General features: G+C 36.3%; 1 protein-coding gene across 12 annotated transcripts in view; it reads left to right on the top strand.

Annotated features, from left to right (window-relative positions):
• The window catches only part of LOC121384731 (solute carrier family 43 member 3-like), an 83187-nt gene extending 70608 nt beyond the window's left edge, over window positions 1–12579 (top strand). For all 12 annotated transcript variants that reach the window (XM_041515280.1, XM_041515268.1, XM_041515296.1 and 9 more), the window contains 5 exons: window positions 777–1040; window positions 1623–1724; window positions 3131–3320; window positions 4422–4536; window positions 12169–12579. In XM_041515280.1, the coding sequence (XP_041371214.1) occupies window positions 777–1040; window positions 1623–1724; window positions 3131–3320; window positions 4422–4536; window positions 12169–12294 (797 nt within the window). In that variant the 3' untranslated portion in view covers window positions 12295–12579. The remainder of the gene's footprint in view (window positions 1–776; window positions 1041–1622; window positions 1725–3130; window positions 3321–4421; window positions 4537–12168) is intronic.
• Window positions 12580–16812: the final 4233 nt, after the last annotated feature.

Genomic DNA, 16812 nt, shown 5'->3' on the forward strand with positions numbered 1-16812 from the left:
CCACGGATATAATACTACCACCCCTTACACTTAAAGTGAATCAGAAAAAAATGGGGGTCAAGCTGCTCGTTTCTGAGATAACGGGTAGCGTCTATGACTACCCTAGTTTCGCACAAAATTCGAGTACTTTTTTTTACAGGTACCCCATACATGTTTCAAGCACAAGGCTACTTGACACATTGGTACTAGATGAAATAAAATTGCACATTTATTTTACCCAGATGAAACTATTATTTTTTTGCAACCAACACACTCACATTTATAACCAATCACAGGACTTGTGGTGTTCACTTCTCTATCAAAAGTTCGGTGCACCTCGAACTTTGACCCAGCCGGAAGTTATTTGGTATAGTACTACCATTAGGCTATACAAGTGTCTAGGGAAATAATATCTGCTTGCATAAGTTTAAATTATTGGTTATGCTTTTATATTCGCGTGTATATATACATGCTTTATTATTTACGTTTTAATGATTAATACCATTCCACCAACTTTGATATGAATCTACAATCTTTAAATGAGGTTGTATTATTCGACATACTGGTTTTGCTTTCACAAAATGTACTGATAAAGTAATAAATACTGAAAATGCACCCAGATGCAATGCCTTCACATGTTATTACTGTGCGAGTTTCACTCCCTTAATGGCGGACCGATCACGTGATTCTAAACATGGCCGCGCACAGTACTTTGACGTCACTGGCCAATAAACCCGTCTATAGGTTTGATTTAGTTATGACAATGCAATTTAGTTTTTTTTGTATTTATTCCAAAGACAGTCGCGGAATATCGCCTCCCAGTGATACAGGCAGGATATCTGTTTCCAATGATACGGATGGATTACCGAGTTCCAGCAATAAGAAGCAAATATCCTCTTCCTGCATTAGGGATGGACAACGTTCACTCAAGAGTTGTCTGTTATCGGCACCGTTCATCTTGCATGTGTTGTGGACGAGTGTCCTCAACCTCAGAGCCCTCTACTTCATCCAGACCCTCAATCCGTGGCTAAACTTCATCTTCAACAACGACAAAAGTAAAGGTGTGTGTTTTAACAACTTCATAACAAGAGTTATGGTTCCTAGTGACTCCATCCTTAACAGGGTGCAAGAGTTAGTTCTTTGAAGGAAACAAGAGTTATGGTTCTTGCTAATTCCATATTTTGAAGAAATTCCTTATTTGAAAACCCACCGAAGATTTAAGGTTCTTAGTAATTCCTTCTTTGAAGAAAACAGGAGTTGTAATTCTTGCACTATTATAGCTGGATTTTGTTTAAATAACTGAAATTAGAAATCGCTTGTATTTTGTTGTTAAAAGTAGTCATTTCCGTACATCCAAAGTATTTCTGGTCATCCTGGTGTTTGTAATACCACGAAATACATTTTTAAAATATAACTATAAAAACTCACGTACTATGGTTACGGAGACGAACTTTAGTTTGTTTTTCAAGGTTATTTTCTCACTTTACGTCACAGAATCTCGCTTGACTCTATTGTAACTTTATTCAAGTGTGTTACAGGTTTATAGATTAATCAAATTTGGTGTCCATTTTCATGGTCTGAAACTAGGGTCTGCGACTTTAATATAGCCACTGTTTTACAGAATATGCACACATCCATTTCAGTGAGCTATTACACGGACGCGTGGCTATACATTACGATGGGATCAATCCTGACATCTCTTCTAGCAGGCGCCATTCACGACTGGCAGAAGAAATTATTTGCAAGTATGTTTGTCTAATTGTATGTTTGTCAGTCTAATTGTAAGTTTTTGTTGCCCAGTCCATTAGACGATGTATGGATTTGGGTGCCCTGATAAATCGCCTTACAGTATACACTACGTATTTCACATTCTACAATAATGGGCAACACTAAATATTTCAACTTCATCAATTACAGAAAGAACCAGAGCACTATAATATGTGAGAAAATAAAACGTACATGTTTTTTGTTATACTGGTATACAAACAAAAACTGGAAGAAAGGGAGAAAAATACATAAGGAAAACACTCACCTTGACTCACCCCTTTCTACAAAATTCAAAAGGCTTCTTCTGTAAGACAGGTTGTGACTTTCTGTTTTTATAATTATGTTTGTACATACATTTATTTCAATGTAAAACTTACATTTGTCTGACACCCAATAACCAATTTATTGTGGGTTGTTTTTGCTTTTTGTGTTTTTTTTTGTGCTGAGCTTGTCGTTAATAATTAATCAAAATATATTTAAAATGTCCTACAACACAATCTACGATTATTTATGATACACAATTCTCTCAGCGGAACACCTTGTTTCATACACCACAATCAACTCATGTCATAAACTGTTACCCATATTAATTATTAAGTATTAATATGAATACCCCACATCCCACTTGAAAACCATCTCCATCATGTCTGTTGATCTATGAATGAAAGTTTATTTCCACTAGAACACACTGACTTGTTAATCGTCGGCTATTAGATGTCAGACATTATTTGGTAATTTTAATATTGTCTTAGAGAGGAAACCCTTCCATTAGTAGCAAGGTGTCTTTTATATGCACCATCCCAAAGAGAGGATAGTACATACCATGGCCTTTGGTATGCCAGTCGTGGTATACTGGTTGGGACGAGTATTAATATGAATACCCCACCTCCCGCTTCAAAACCATCTTCATCGTGTCTGTTGATGAATGAATGAATGCATCAATCAATCAATCAATATGTTAAGTATCCCTACTGGCTGTAGCTAGAGGGAATTCCCCTGTAACCTCAATTGGTAGAGCACTGGACACTCATACTAAGAGTCCGTTGTCCGAATACCCTCAGTGTTACAAATGACTGACTGAATGAATGAATATTTAATGACACCCCAGCAACAAAAACCCCCAAACAAACACAACACAATCAGCTATTCACAATTGGGTCTTAAACAAAGTAATGTCGATCAATGAATTACTGATATATATATATATATATATATATATATATATATATATATATATATATATATATATATATCTATCTATCTATCTATCTATCTATCTATCTATCTATCTATCTATCTATATATATATATATATATATATATATATATATATATCTTTATATATCTATGTATGTATGTATGTATGCATGTATTTTTCCCCCAGAAAGTTTGTCTGTTAAGCGCTGTCAGCGTATGCCGTATGTGCTGCCGTTGTCCCTGACAACCGTACTGGGCGTGTGTCTGTCCATCCTGATGTTTGTCCCTCTGTCCGAGAGTCTGTACGCGACGTTCATCGATTTCATGTTGCTGCGGTCCTTCCTGTACACCATGACGGTTTCCTTCCTCAACTCCGTGTAGGTCAACATTATAATTTCTCAGTTTTTTTCACGATATATCTGTAATTTCTCAGTTTTTCACATGGTATATCTATAATTTCTCACAGTTTTTTTCACGGTATATCTGTAATTTCTCAGTTTTTCTCATGGTATATCTATAATTTCTCACAGTTTTTGTCACTGTATATCTGTAATTTCTCACACTTTTTCTCCCGGTATATCTATAATTTGTCACAGTTTTTGTTACTGTATATCTGTAAATTCTCACACTTTTTCTCACGGTATATCTGTAATTTCTCAGTTTTTCTCATGGTATATCTGTAATTTCTCATAAAAGGTTTTTTCTCAGGGTATATCTGTAATATCTAAAAGTTTTTCTCATGGTATATCTGTGATTTCTCATAAAAAAAATTCTCACGGTATATTTCTAAGTTCTCAGTTTTTCACACGGTATATCTGTAATTTCTCATAAACAGTTTTCCTTACGATATATCTGTAATTTTTTCATTAAAAAGTTTTTTTCCTAACGGTATATCTGTAATTTCTCATAAACGGTTGGTCTTCCGGTATATCTGTAATTTCTCAAAGTTTTTCTCGCGGTATATCTGTAATTTCTCACAAAAAGTGGTCCGGAATCTATCTACTATCTAGCAGGAGTATCTTTTACTCATAATACCATAAAATACTGCTAAACCGAATGACTATATCGGGAACCAACCAAACAGATAAAGGTTATTTTGTTTAACGACACCACTAGGGCACAATGATTTATCAGTCATCGGCTATTGTATGTCCAACCATTGGTAATTTTGACATATAGTCTTAGAGAGGAAACCTGCTACATTTTTCTATTAGTATTAAGGGGATCTTTTATATGCACCATTCCAAAGACAGAATAGCACATACCACGACCTTTGATATACCAGTCGTACCAGTCAAATAGTTCGCGATTGTTAGCGTCAGCTGAACGAAGGATCTGTTTTAGTTTGTGGTTTCCAAAGTAGTAGGCATACTAACTTGTTTTTCTTTTTGTCTGTAGTTTTGTTTTGTTTTATTTTTGTTTTGTTGTTGTTGTTGTTGTTTGTGTGTTTTACAGTTTGTTATTTGCTGTCTGTTTAGATTCCCCACAGAATACTGCACCGTGCTTCTAGGCTGTCTTCTTATAACAATGGCTTTGCTTAGCTCTCTCCAGTACGCCCTGTTTGAGTGGGTAAAGGCCACCAGTTATGATCAGGTAAGAAAATACAACTTTTCAACACTGAGCTAATCCATCAATATTGAGCTAATCCATCCCTTCAACATTGAGATAATCCATCCCTTCAACATTGAGATAATCCATCCCTTCAACACTGAGCTAATCCATCCCTTCAACATTGAGATAATCCATAAATATTGAGATAATCCATCCCTTCAACACTGAGCTAATCCATACATATTGAGGTAATCCATCCCTTCAACACTGAGATAATCCATCCCTTCAACATTGAGATAATCCATAAATATTGAGGTAATCCATACCCTCAACACTTAGATAATCCACCAATATTGAGGTAATCCATCCCTTCAACACTGAGATAATCCATCAATATTGAGGTAATCCATCACTTCAACAGTGAGGTAATTCATAAATATTGAGATAATCCATCCCTTCAACATTGAGGTAATCCAATCCTTCAACATTGAGATAATCCATCCATTCAAAATTGAGATAATCCATCCCTTCAACATTGAGATAATCCATCCCTTCAACATTGAGATAATCCATAAATATTGAGATAATCCATGCCTTCAACATTGAGATAATCCATCCCTTCAACATTGAGGTAATCCAATCCTTCAACATTGAAATAATCCATAAATATTGAGATAATCCATGCCTTCAACATTGAGATAATCCATCCCTTCAACATTGAGGTAATACAATCCTTCAACATTGAGATAATCCATAAATATTGAGATAATCCATGCCTTCAACATTGAGATAATCCATCCCTTCAACATTGAGATAATCCATCCCTTCAACACTGAGATGATCCATCCCTTCAACATTGAGATAATCCATCCCTTCAACAGTGAGATAATCCATCCCTTCAACATTGAGGTAATCCAATCCATCATTGAAATAACCCATGCCTTCAACAGTGAGATAATCCATCCCTTCAACACTGAGATAATCCATCCTTTCAACACTGAGATAATCCATCCCTTCAACATTGAGATAATCCACCATTAAGATAATCCATCCCTTCAACACTGAGATAATCCATCCTTTCAACACTGAGATAATCCATCCCTTCAACACTGAGATAATTCATCCTTTCAACACTGAGATAATCCATCCCTTCAACATTGAGATAATCCATCATAGAGATAATCCATCCTTTCAACACTGAGATAATCCATCCCTTCAACACTGAGATAATCCATCCCTTCAACACTGAGATAATCCATCCTTTCAACACTGAGATAATCCATCCCTTCAACACTGAGATAATCCATCCCTTCAACACTGAGATATCCATCCTTTCAACACTGAGATAATCCATCCTTTCAACACTGAGATAATCCATACCTTAAAAACTGAGATAATCCATCCCTTGAACACTGAGAATATCCATCCCTTCAACACTGAGATAATCCATCCCTTGAACACTGAGAATATCCATCCCTTCAACACTGAGATAATCCATCCCTTCAACACTGAGATAATCCATCCCTTCAACATTGAGATAATCCATAAATATTGAGATAATCCATCCCTTCAACACTGAGCTAATCCATACATATTGAGGTAATCCATCCCTTCAACACTGAGATAATCCATCCCTTCAACATTGAGATAATCCATAAATATTGAGGTAATCCATCCCCTCAACACTTAGATAATCCACCAATATTGAGGTAATCCATCCCTTCAACACTGAGATAATCCATCAATATTGAGGTAATCCATCACTTCAACAGTGAGGTAATTCATAAATATTGAGATAATCCATCCCTTCAACATTGAGGTAATCCAATCCTTCAACATTGAGATAATCCATCCATTCAAAATTGAGATAATCCATCCCTTCAACATTGAGATAATCCATCCCTTCAACATTGAGATAATCCATAAATATTGAGATAATCCATGATCTCAACATTGAGATAATCCATCCCTTCAACATTGAGGTAATCCAATCCTTCAACATTGAGATAATCCATAAATATTGAGATAATCCATGCCTTCAACATTGAGATAATCCATCCCTTCAACATTGAGATAATCCATCCCTTCAACACTGAGATGATCCATCCCTTCAACATTGAGATAATCCATCCCTTCAACAGTGAGATAATCCATCCCTTCAACATTGAGGTAATCCAATCCATCATTCAAATAACCCATCCCTTCAACAGTGAGATAATCCATCCCTTCAACACTGAGATAATCCATCCTTTCAACACTGAGATAATCCATCCCTTCAACATTGAGATAATCCACCATTAAGATAATCCATCCCTTCAACACTGAGATAATCCATCCTTTCAACACTGAGATAATCCATCCCTTCAACACTGAGATAATCCATCCTTTCAACACTGAGATAATCCATCCCTTCAACATTGAGATAATCCATCATAGAGATAATCCATCCTTTCAACACTGAGATAATCCATCCCTTCAACACTGAGATAATCCATCCCTTCAACACTGAGATAATCCATCCTTTCAACACTGAGATAATCCATCCCTTCAACACTGAGATAATCCATCCCATCAATACTGAGATATCCATCCTTTCAACACTGAGATAATCCATCCTTTCAACACTGAGATAATCCATACCTTCAAAACTGAGATAATCCATCCCTTGAACACTGAGAATATCCATCCCTTCAACACTGAGATAATCCATCCCTTGAACACTGAGAATATCCATCCCTTCAACACTGAGATAATCCATCCCTTCAACATTGAGATAGTCCATCCCTTCAACATTGAGATAATCCATCCCTTCAACACTGAGATAATCTATCGCTTCAACACTGAACAAATCCATCCCTTCAACACTGAGATAATCCACCCCTTCAACACTGAAATAATCCATCTCTTCAACATTGAGATAATCCATCCCTTCAACATTGAGATGATCTAATCCTTCAACACTGAGATGATCCATCCCTTCAACATTGAGATAATCCATCCCTTCAACACTCAGCTAATACATCCATTCAACAGTGAGATAATCCATCCCTTTAACATTGAGGTAATCCAATCCATCATTGAAATAACCCATCCCTTCAACAGTGATATAATCCATCCCTTCAACACTGAGATAATCCACCCCTTCAACACTGAAATAATCCATCTCTTCAACATTGAGATAATCCATCCCTTCAACATTGAGATGATCTAATCCTTCAACACTGAGATGATCCATCCCTTCAACATTGAGATAATCGATCCCTTCAACACTCAGCTAATACATCCCTTCAACAGTGAGATAATCCATCCCTTTAACATTGAGGTAATCCAATCCATCATTGAAATAACCCATCCCTTCAACAGTGAGATAATCCATCCTTTCAACACAGTGAGATAATCCATCCCTTCAACACTGAGATAATTCATCCTTTCGACACTGAGATAATCCATCCCTTCAACATTGAGATAATCCATCATTGAGATAATCCATCGTTTCAACACTGACATAATCCATCCTTTCAACACTGAGATAATCCATCCCTTCAACACTGAGATAATCCATCCTTTCAACACTGAGATAATCCATTCCTTCAACATTGAGATAATCCATCATTGAGATAATCCATCGTTTCAACACTGAGATAATCCATCCCTTCAACACTGAGATAATCCATCCTTTCAACACTGAGATAATCCATCCTTTCAACACTGAGATAATCCATACCTTCAACATTGAGATAATCCATCATTGAGATAATCCATTCCATAATCCATCCTTTCAACATTGAGATAATCCATCCCTACAACATTGAGATAATCCATCCCTTCAACACTGAAGTAATGCACCCCTTTAATATTGAGATAATTACTGAAATAATCCATCCCTTCAACATTCAGATAATCCATTCCTTCAACAATGAAGTAATCGAACCTTGAACATTGAGATAATCAATCCCTTCAACATTGAGATGATCCATCACTGAGATAATCCATCCCTTCAACACTGAAGTAATGTAACCTTCAATATTGAGATAATCCATCACTGAGATATTCCATCATTGAGATAATCCATCCCTTCAACAGTGAGATAATCCATTCTTTCAACACTGAAATAATCCATCCCTTCAACATTCAGATGATCCATCCCTTCAACATTGAAGTAATCCAACCTTCAACATTGAGATAATCCATTCTTTCAACACTGAAATAATCCATCCCTTCAACATTCAGATGATCCATCCCTTCAACACTGAAGTAATCCAACCTTCAACATTGAGATAATCCATCCCTTCAACATTGAGATGATCCATCCCTTCAACATTGAGATAATCCATCCCTTCAAAACTGAGATAATCCATCCCTTGAACACTGAGATAATCCATCCCTTCAACTCTGAGATAATCCATCCCTTCAACACTGAGATAGTGCATCCCTTCAACATTGAGATAATCCATCCCTTCATCATTGAGATAATCCAACCCTTCAACACTGAGATAATCCATCCCTTCAACACTGAAAAAATCCATCCCTTCAACACTGAGGTAATCCATCTTTTCAACATTGAGATAATCCATCCCTTTAACATTGAGATAATCAAATCCCTTCAACACTGAAGTAATCCAACCTTTTAATATTGAGATAATTACTGAGATAATCCATCCCTTCAGCATTGAAATAATCCACTCCTTCAACACTGAGATAACCCAACCCTTAATATTGAGTTAATTCCACCCTTCCACATTAAGATAATTGCACCCTTTAACATTGAGATACTTCAACCCTTCCACATACAGGCAACACACAACATGCTATGGCATGCAGGGCAGGACGTAGCCCAGTGGTAAAGCGCTCGCCTGGTGCATAGTTGGTCTATGATCGATTCCCGTTGGTGGCTATTCTCACTTCAGCCAATGTTTTACGGGAATTACAAAGGCTGTTGTATATACTGTCTAGTCTGTGGGATTCTGCATCTAAAATATCCCTTGCTGTTCATCGGAAAGTGTAGCCCAAGAATAGTGGCAACGGGGTGTTTTCACTTCCATTATCTGTGTGGACCGTAACTATATGTCCAATGCCATGTAGCTATAATTCAAATGTAGCGCGCGTCGTTAAATAAAACACTCGTTCCTTCCGTCTTCAAGAGTAGATGGATCTAGCAAGGCCAATATAATGTTGTGGGTGTGCTTACTGGGAGTATACTACCAAATCAAATCCCATAGACGACAATAGTAACATATGTGGCTAAAACTCATACCTGCAGCGTATCAATCGACATAAACGCCACGGATATAAATACTACCACCCCTCACACTTAAAGTGAATCAGAAAAAAATGGGGGTCAAGCTGCTCGTTTCTGAAGTAACGGGTAGCGTTTATGACTACCCTAGTTCCGCACAAAATTCGAGTACTTTTTTTTTACAGGTACCCCATACATGTTTCAAGCACAAGGCTACTTGACACATTGATACTAGATGAAATAAAATTGCATTTTAATTTTTTTTTTTACCCAGATAAAACTATTATTTTTTACAACCAACACACTCACATTTATAACCAATCACAGGACTTGTGGTGCTCACATCTCTAGCAAAAGTGGGGTGCACCTCGAACTTTGACCCAGCCGGAAGTTATTTGGTTTAGTACTACCTATACTGATAACATACATTTTTCAAAAAGTGTCTTTATGACAACCAGGGTCTGGTGTATTCTGACATAAACTGACAACCTCACTGAAACTGTTGTTTCTACAGTGCAACCTAATATAATGTACACCTCAAAAGGCATATATATTGCACACAGTTTTGTTCAAATGCAATATGTCATATTAAACAAAACAAATGTTTTAAAATAAAACTCCTGGAGATATTTACTTTCAGTTGGGTGTGTGTACTCGTATATGTAGAAACAACAAAGATAGTCAGAGTACCTCTACCCCTTTAAAGAATTCCATTCAAACACATGCACTTGATTGACCATTAGATTATGAAGATCTTAACAGGCACATCAAAGACATATCAGTATTTAAAAATGCACTGTCTGAGGAAGGAAACACCAACATGACTGTACCTGTATGAAGTAATGACTTAATGTCTTGAACATTAGTGTTGGGAAGAAATCCTGTATGCTGTGTGTGAGTGTCTTCAAGTTACCAGGTGTGGGAATTTCAAATCCATTGGCTATGCTGATTTTCATAATAAATCATCAAAACCATTGCCAGCCACCAATATTCCTGACTATATTTTATTTATAGCCTACTGTAGTTGGAGGTTTTAATAGTTGTGATATCTGGAATTATCATACAGCTTTCACACATTTATTTTTGACTAATTACTAAAAAAAAAGAAGCTATATTTAAATGACAAAATTATCCGAACATCTATTTTCTTGCATTATTTTCTAATCCAGATGAATACAATATGTATATTGGATGTATTCCTACAATCTGTAATCCAGCATTTTATTTAGCTAGTAACATTATATAATACAGCTTTAACTATAAAATAAATTATCAACTTAATCCAAGGCAGATAATCAAATCTAAAAAAACATTGGTTCTGAATCTAGTATAAACTCAAAATGCTCTTCTTGAGAGCTAACTAAGTGATTATTAAGAAGAAAAAAAAATGATCTGGAAATCTAAATATAATTATGTTTAACAACCTTATTGTTATGTATAAATAAGAACAGATGGCAAAATAGTGACAACAAATTTAATTATGTTTTTGGTAAAGTTTTTCTTCAAATTTACTTTAAATTTTGCATAAAACTACAAATTTGTCTAAAATATGTGGTTAAAACTCCTACCTACAGCGTATCAATCGACATAAACGCCACGGATATAAATACTACCACCCCTCACAATTAAAGTTAATCAGAAACAAATTGGGGGTCAAGCTGCTCGTTTCTGAGATAACGGGTAGCGTCTATTACTACCCTAGTTCTGCACAAAATTAGAGTACTTTTTTTACAGGTACCCCATACATGTTTCAAGCACACGGCTATTTGACACATTGGTACTAGATGAAATAAAATTGCATTTTTTTTTTTTTTTACCCAGATGAAACTATTATTTTTTACAACCAACACACTCACATTTATAACCAATCACAGGACTTGTGGTGCTCACTTCTCTATCAAAAGTTTGGTGCACCTCGAACTTTGACCCAGCCGGATGTTATTTGGTTTAGTACTACCTACTGGATGGTGGAGTTTTAATACCACATCAAATCATTTTAAGAATACTGTCGATTTGTACCCATTTTCTTACTTCATTGATTGTTGTTTGACGTTTAAGGTAGCCGTACGCCAAGTAGTATCTGATGGGTCAAAGTTCGAGGTACACCCATCTTTTCATCTCACAGATGAAGCTACCAGTTCATGTTTGCAATTTTATTTTATCTAGTACTACTGTATGAAGTAACCCTGTGCTTGAAACATAATAATTATATGGGGTACCTAAATTTTGTGCGGAACTAGGGTAGTCATAGACGCTACCCTGTATCTCTGAAATGAGCAGCTTCACCCCACAATTATTTTCTGATTCACTTTAAGGGTGAGGTGGTAGTATTTATATCCGTGGTGTATATGTCGATTGATACGCTGCATTGTATGAGTTTTATGGGATTTGATTTGGTGGCATACATCCTTAATGAGGAGTTAATATATTCATTCCAGGTCAATCTGTTTCTGGTGTTTTTGGTGTGTGTCGCATTTCTCCACCCAGCCTACCAATGGTACAAAAGTCGACAAGCAGAATTCAAAGTCACGAAACAGCAATCTTTAGATGGCGAAATTAAATAATAAAAACTGTTCCAAAATTCCTCAGAAAGCTCTGACTTTATTTCATTTCAGCTTATTTTCGTGCTTATATCCAATTAAGGTTCAAGAATGCTGTCCTGGGCACACACTTCAGCTATCTGGGCTGTCTGTCCAGGACAGCGGGTTAGTGGTTAGTGGTTAGTGAGAGAGAAAAGAATGTAGTGGCCTTACTTTAGTGGATGGGATTAATGTGTGCGTGGTGCCATGTATTCATTGCAGTTTACGTGTTCGTCAATGTAAACAGTTGAATTAAATTTTGACATACCATGCTTTTGTTTTTTTATTTTGTCTCAACACCGCATTTGGCAATAAATGGTTATTTAGTGTGGGTTTTTTTTAAATCGTATAACCCACAGATGCAGATAAGCCGCAGCCAATACACGTGAAATTACTGTATTATTGCTAGGTCAACAGACTGGGTTTATATTAATAATTATATGTATACATCATATGTAAGCACAATAATAAAGCATTTTGTATTGTATTGTATTGTATTGTATTGTATTGTACTGTATTGTGTTGTGTTGTGTTGTGTTGTGTTGTGTTGTGTTGTGTTGTATTGTGTTGCATTGCACTGCAATTGTTTTACTTTAAATAATAAATATATATATATATTATATAACACGTCGTTGAAGTATTAACGAAACAAGACTAGATGGCGTAATTAAATAATAAAACTGTTTTTAATACTAAGTGGCTCTATTATATAACACGTCGTTGTATAAAACAACAGACTAGATGGCGTAATTAAATAATAAAACTGTTTTTAATATTAAATGACTCTATTATATAACACGTCGTTGAAGTATTAACGAAACAACAGACTAGATGGCGTAATTAAAGTTGCATTCTCTGGTTACCATATTATAACATCATGTACAAATGTGAAATAGAAGCTCAAATGCACTTTTAAAAAAGTCGTGTGTGTTCGCTATGAACGGATATTGTCAAACGTATAGCTTGATTCGTCGCCTGTGCCGCCATAGCTCGGCAAAGCACAAACGACAGCCTGTTGTCAGTTTCAGTTAACACGTGCGTTTGCCGATTTCAAATTGTAGGGTTCGTCTCAAAAAAGTAAAAGAGAAATCTTGCGCTGTACGAAGAACATTCGGTTGAGGATACGGTACTAGAGTTTTAGTTAAAACCGGTTTGATCTCGACAACGTATTATCGACGGTCGTACCTTCCTATTTCAGATTTGATATTTTATTAAGTGTTAGTAGAATTTTCAAAGTTTAGTTTGTATACTAGTAACACATTAATCATGTATATATTTTTAAAATAAAAAATACTAAAGTAGACAGTGAACGTTTTCACTTCTTAATTTTACGTGTTAAAATCGACAAATTCAAATAAATGTTATTTCGTTTGGAAAGGGTAAAGTTGGAGGTGGGGGTGGGGTGTCTGTTTAACGACATCAAAGATAAAGTATATTGATTTAATAATCATCCGACCCCATGCAACCGTAAATAAAATATGTTGAGTGTGTCGTTAAATAAAACATATCCTATCCTTCCTTCCATCTGCTGTTGGATGTCTAACATTTGGTAATTTTGACATATAATCTTAGAGAGGAATCGGGTGCATGTGCAGGGGGAGGGTATTGGAGGTCGAAACCCTTATTTGCCCAAGCTTATGTATTTTTGGGGGGAGCATGGCCCCATATAAACTTCGCTTAACACAGTCTATAACCCCGACCCCGCTGAAATCCCTGCACACGCGCCTTGGAAACCCGTGAGCAGTGTTGGTATCTGACTCGCTTTCGCTCGTTAAATACCAAAACTGTTCACTCGTTTCATAAAAATGGTATGACAGGTAAGCTCGTTTAGTATTCTATATTTATTATATAACACGTAGTTGAAATATTAACTAAGTTAATAAATTATATACTACAAACAAGCGCAATCATTTTATTGAGGTGTGTGTGTCTGTGTGTGTGTTTGTGTGTTTGTGTGTGTGTGTGTGTGTGTGGATATTTTGACCTATTGAAGAATTACATTTCTAGATGCTACGTATCTGAACTGTTTCACTTCGCATCCATGTATTGCCACTATTATTGCAGACACCATCATAAGCGTATGAGACAGGGGGTCGGGGGAGGGACAACTACCCCCTCCCCCCCCCCCCAATGCTGCAGCAATTTCTCAAAAACGATAGAGATATTCGGGCAAAATGTGATAAGCTAATACTTTTTTACACGTATTTCCATCATTCTACCCTAAAAATTAGTTTTAATTCATGTTAAAATGCGTAGTGATTCGTTTGCAACCCAATAAAACTGTTTGTCAGTAATGCTATTATCAATAAATGTTGTTATCCCGAGTCGAGCATTTTCATTTAATTCGTGCAAGAACAAGCCTGCACCCTCCACCCTTTACAAAAATGGGAGCCGTACGCCTATGGACACCATGATAGCCAAAAGCAGCTTGGATTTGCAAAATATAATAATTTATGCAAAAAGAAACATGCAATATGTAATTTAATGCAAATAAAGAATGCAAATAAAGTGAATCAATTTGATTTGAGTCAGTCCATTTTAATATACACGTATATATATATATATGAAGTAGGTTGAAGAGATATCGCGTCGATCTAGACCTGTTGCAGGATCTTGTGTGGCAAGCAGTACATCTTGGTGCAGGCAATCATGTTGTTGGCGCCGCAGTAGCAGGTGTTGCAATCCTGGGCATCTTTGAAGGTGTCGCCCACGTGGTACACGACGTTATTGTAATAACACTCGTTGGACTTGAGCTCTGGTTTTACAGGTAAGGCTGTGGAGTGAAATATATTATAAACATGAAGTTACACTAATGATCATGATAATAATCATTGATAATGTTAATGGCGACGATGATGGGGATTATGCTAAGGATAACGATGATACTGTTATATGAGGGTATATTTCAAAGGTGGTCAACACCAGGCGAATACATTCAAATTAGCGGCTCAAACAAGATTTTGCCTTCAGTAATTTTGTACATGTTACAAAAACACTCTGTTTAAGCTACTATAAACATTAGGAATACCAGAAACACTTGATGTACACACATTAACATTCTAAGTAAAAAAATGTAATTAATATCCAGTTTTATTAATTAAAAGCCTTGTTAGCAGGTGTGTGTGTGTGTGTGTGTGTGTGTGTAAATATTTGTAAAGTCAGGAGTGACTCTTTAAGAGGTATGTCTGTCATTTCTTAATTAAGTATAATGATGAATAATGCACTTCAAAATATGTATCTAGGTGTGGTATAACGTGTTCATTAAGATTATACCGACGAAATGTATGAAATTTTATTTCCATCCGACACCATAATAAATTTCCATCCGACACCAAAACTAAAGCGTTAATCAGAGAAGAAAGTTAACTAATGTAGATTTTGGCATCTTTGATTTCTAAGGGGCGGAACGTAGCCCAGCGGTGAAGCGCTAGTTTGATGCGCGGTCGATTTAGGATCGATCCCCGTCGGTGGCCCAATTGGGCTATTTCTCGTTCCAGCCAGTGCTCTACAACTGGTGTAACAAAGGATGTACTATCCTGTCTGTGGAATGGTGCATATAAAAGATCCCATGCTCCAAATCGAAAAGAGTAGCCCATGAAGTGGCGCCAGCGGGTTTCCTCTCTCTCTGTATCTGTGTGGTCCTTAACCATATGTCTGACGCCATATAACCGTAAATAAAATGTGTTTAGTGCGTCGTTAAATAAACCATTTCCTTCCTTCCTTTGATTTCCACTCTTTGGACACCCAAACTATTTATAGTTCACCAAGTCAAAATGGGTTATTTAAGGTATTTGTTATGTATGGCATTAATGCAGCTCCTCCTTACTCCTACAAAACTATATTACTTTACTTCCTAATGTGAATGACTTAAAACAAATACAAGGGCAAAGTTTCAAATTCCATCAGAAACTAAAATTAGTACTAGTATTTTGAAATATGCCCATGACTTATTTGCGTACTAATATCAAAGTAAGATAGTTTTGCATTAGTGGATCTGGCGTGGGGAGTCTTAGGGGTCCCGTGACACCGCCCCCCCCCCCCCCCACACACAAACACCCACTTTCCGTTTGGAGTGCCATTTTCATTGACTTTAATGACCCACACCAGTTTTGACGATATCAAAATTTTCAGATAGTATAACCCAAATACTAAACCTGCATAATCAACCATGCTAAATATGTTGTCTTTGTATTCACACGTGATATTAAAATACATAGGGAAGTGAAAATTGTTGCTAAAATACAAACTGCAAAATATTTAAAAATCAATGGAAGATTAACGATATTTTAACTGAAACAAGTGTCGAAATCAACAAACCTGCGGAAGCCAGCGAAATACAAACCGAAAGTAAAAGTACTATTGCTACAGTCATTCTGATTACTTATTACTAGGTCTTCTTTACTTAAAGTCTCTTAGTCTAAGAATTAGACAGAAAGCTCTTAAGAACAATGTTCCATAAATCTAATGACATCTGACTTTTCCCATCCAATACTAAGGAGTGTT

The sequence above is a fragment of the Gigantopelta aegis genome, chromosome 2 (genome assembly GCF_016097555.1).
Source record: "Gigantopelta aegis isolate Gae_Host chromosome 2, Gae_host_genome, whole genome shotgun sequence".
In the NCBI taxonomy this organism is placed as follows: Eukaryota; Metazoa; Mollusca; class Gastropoda; order Neomphalida; family Peltospiridae; genus Gigantopelta; species Gigantopelta aegis.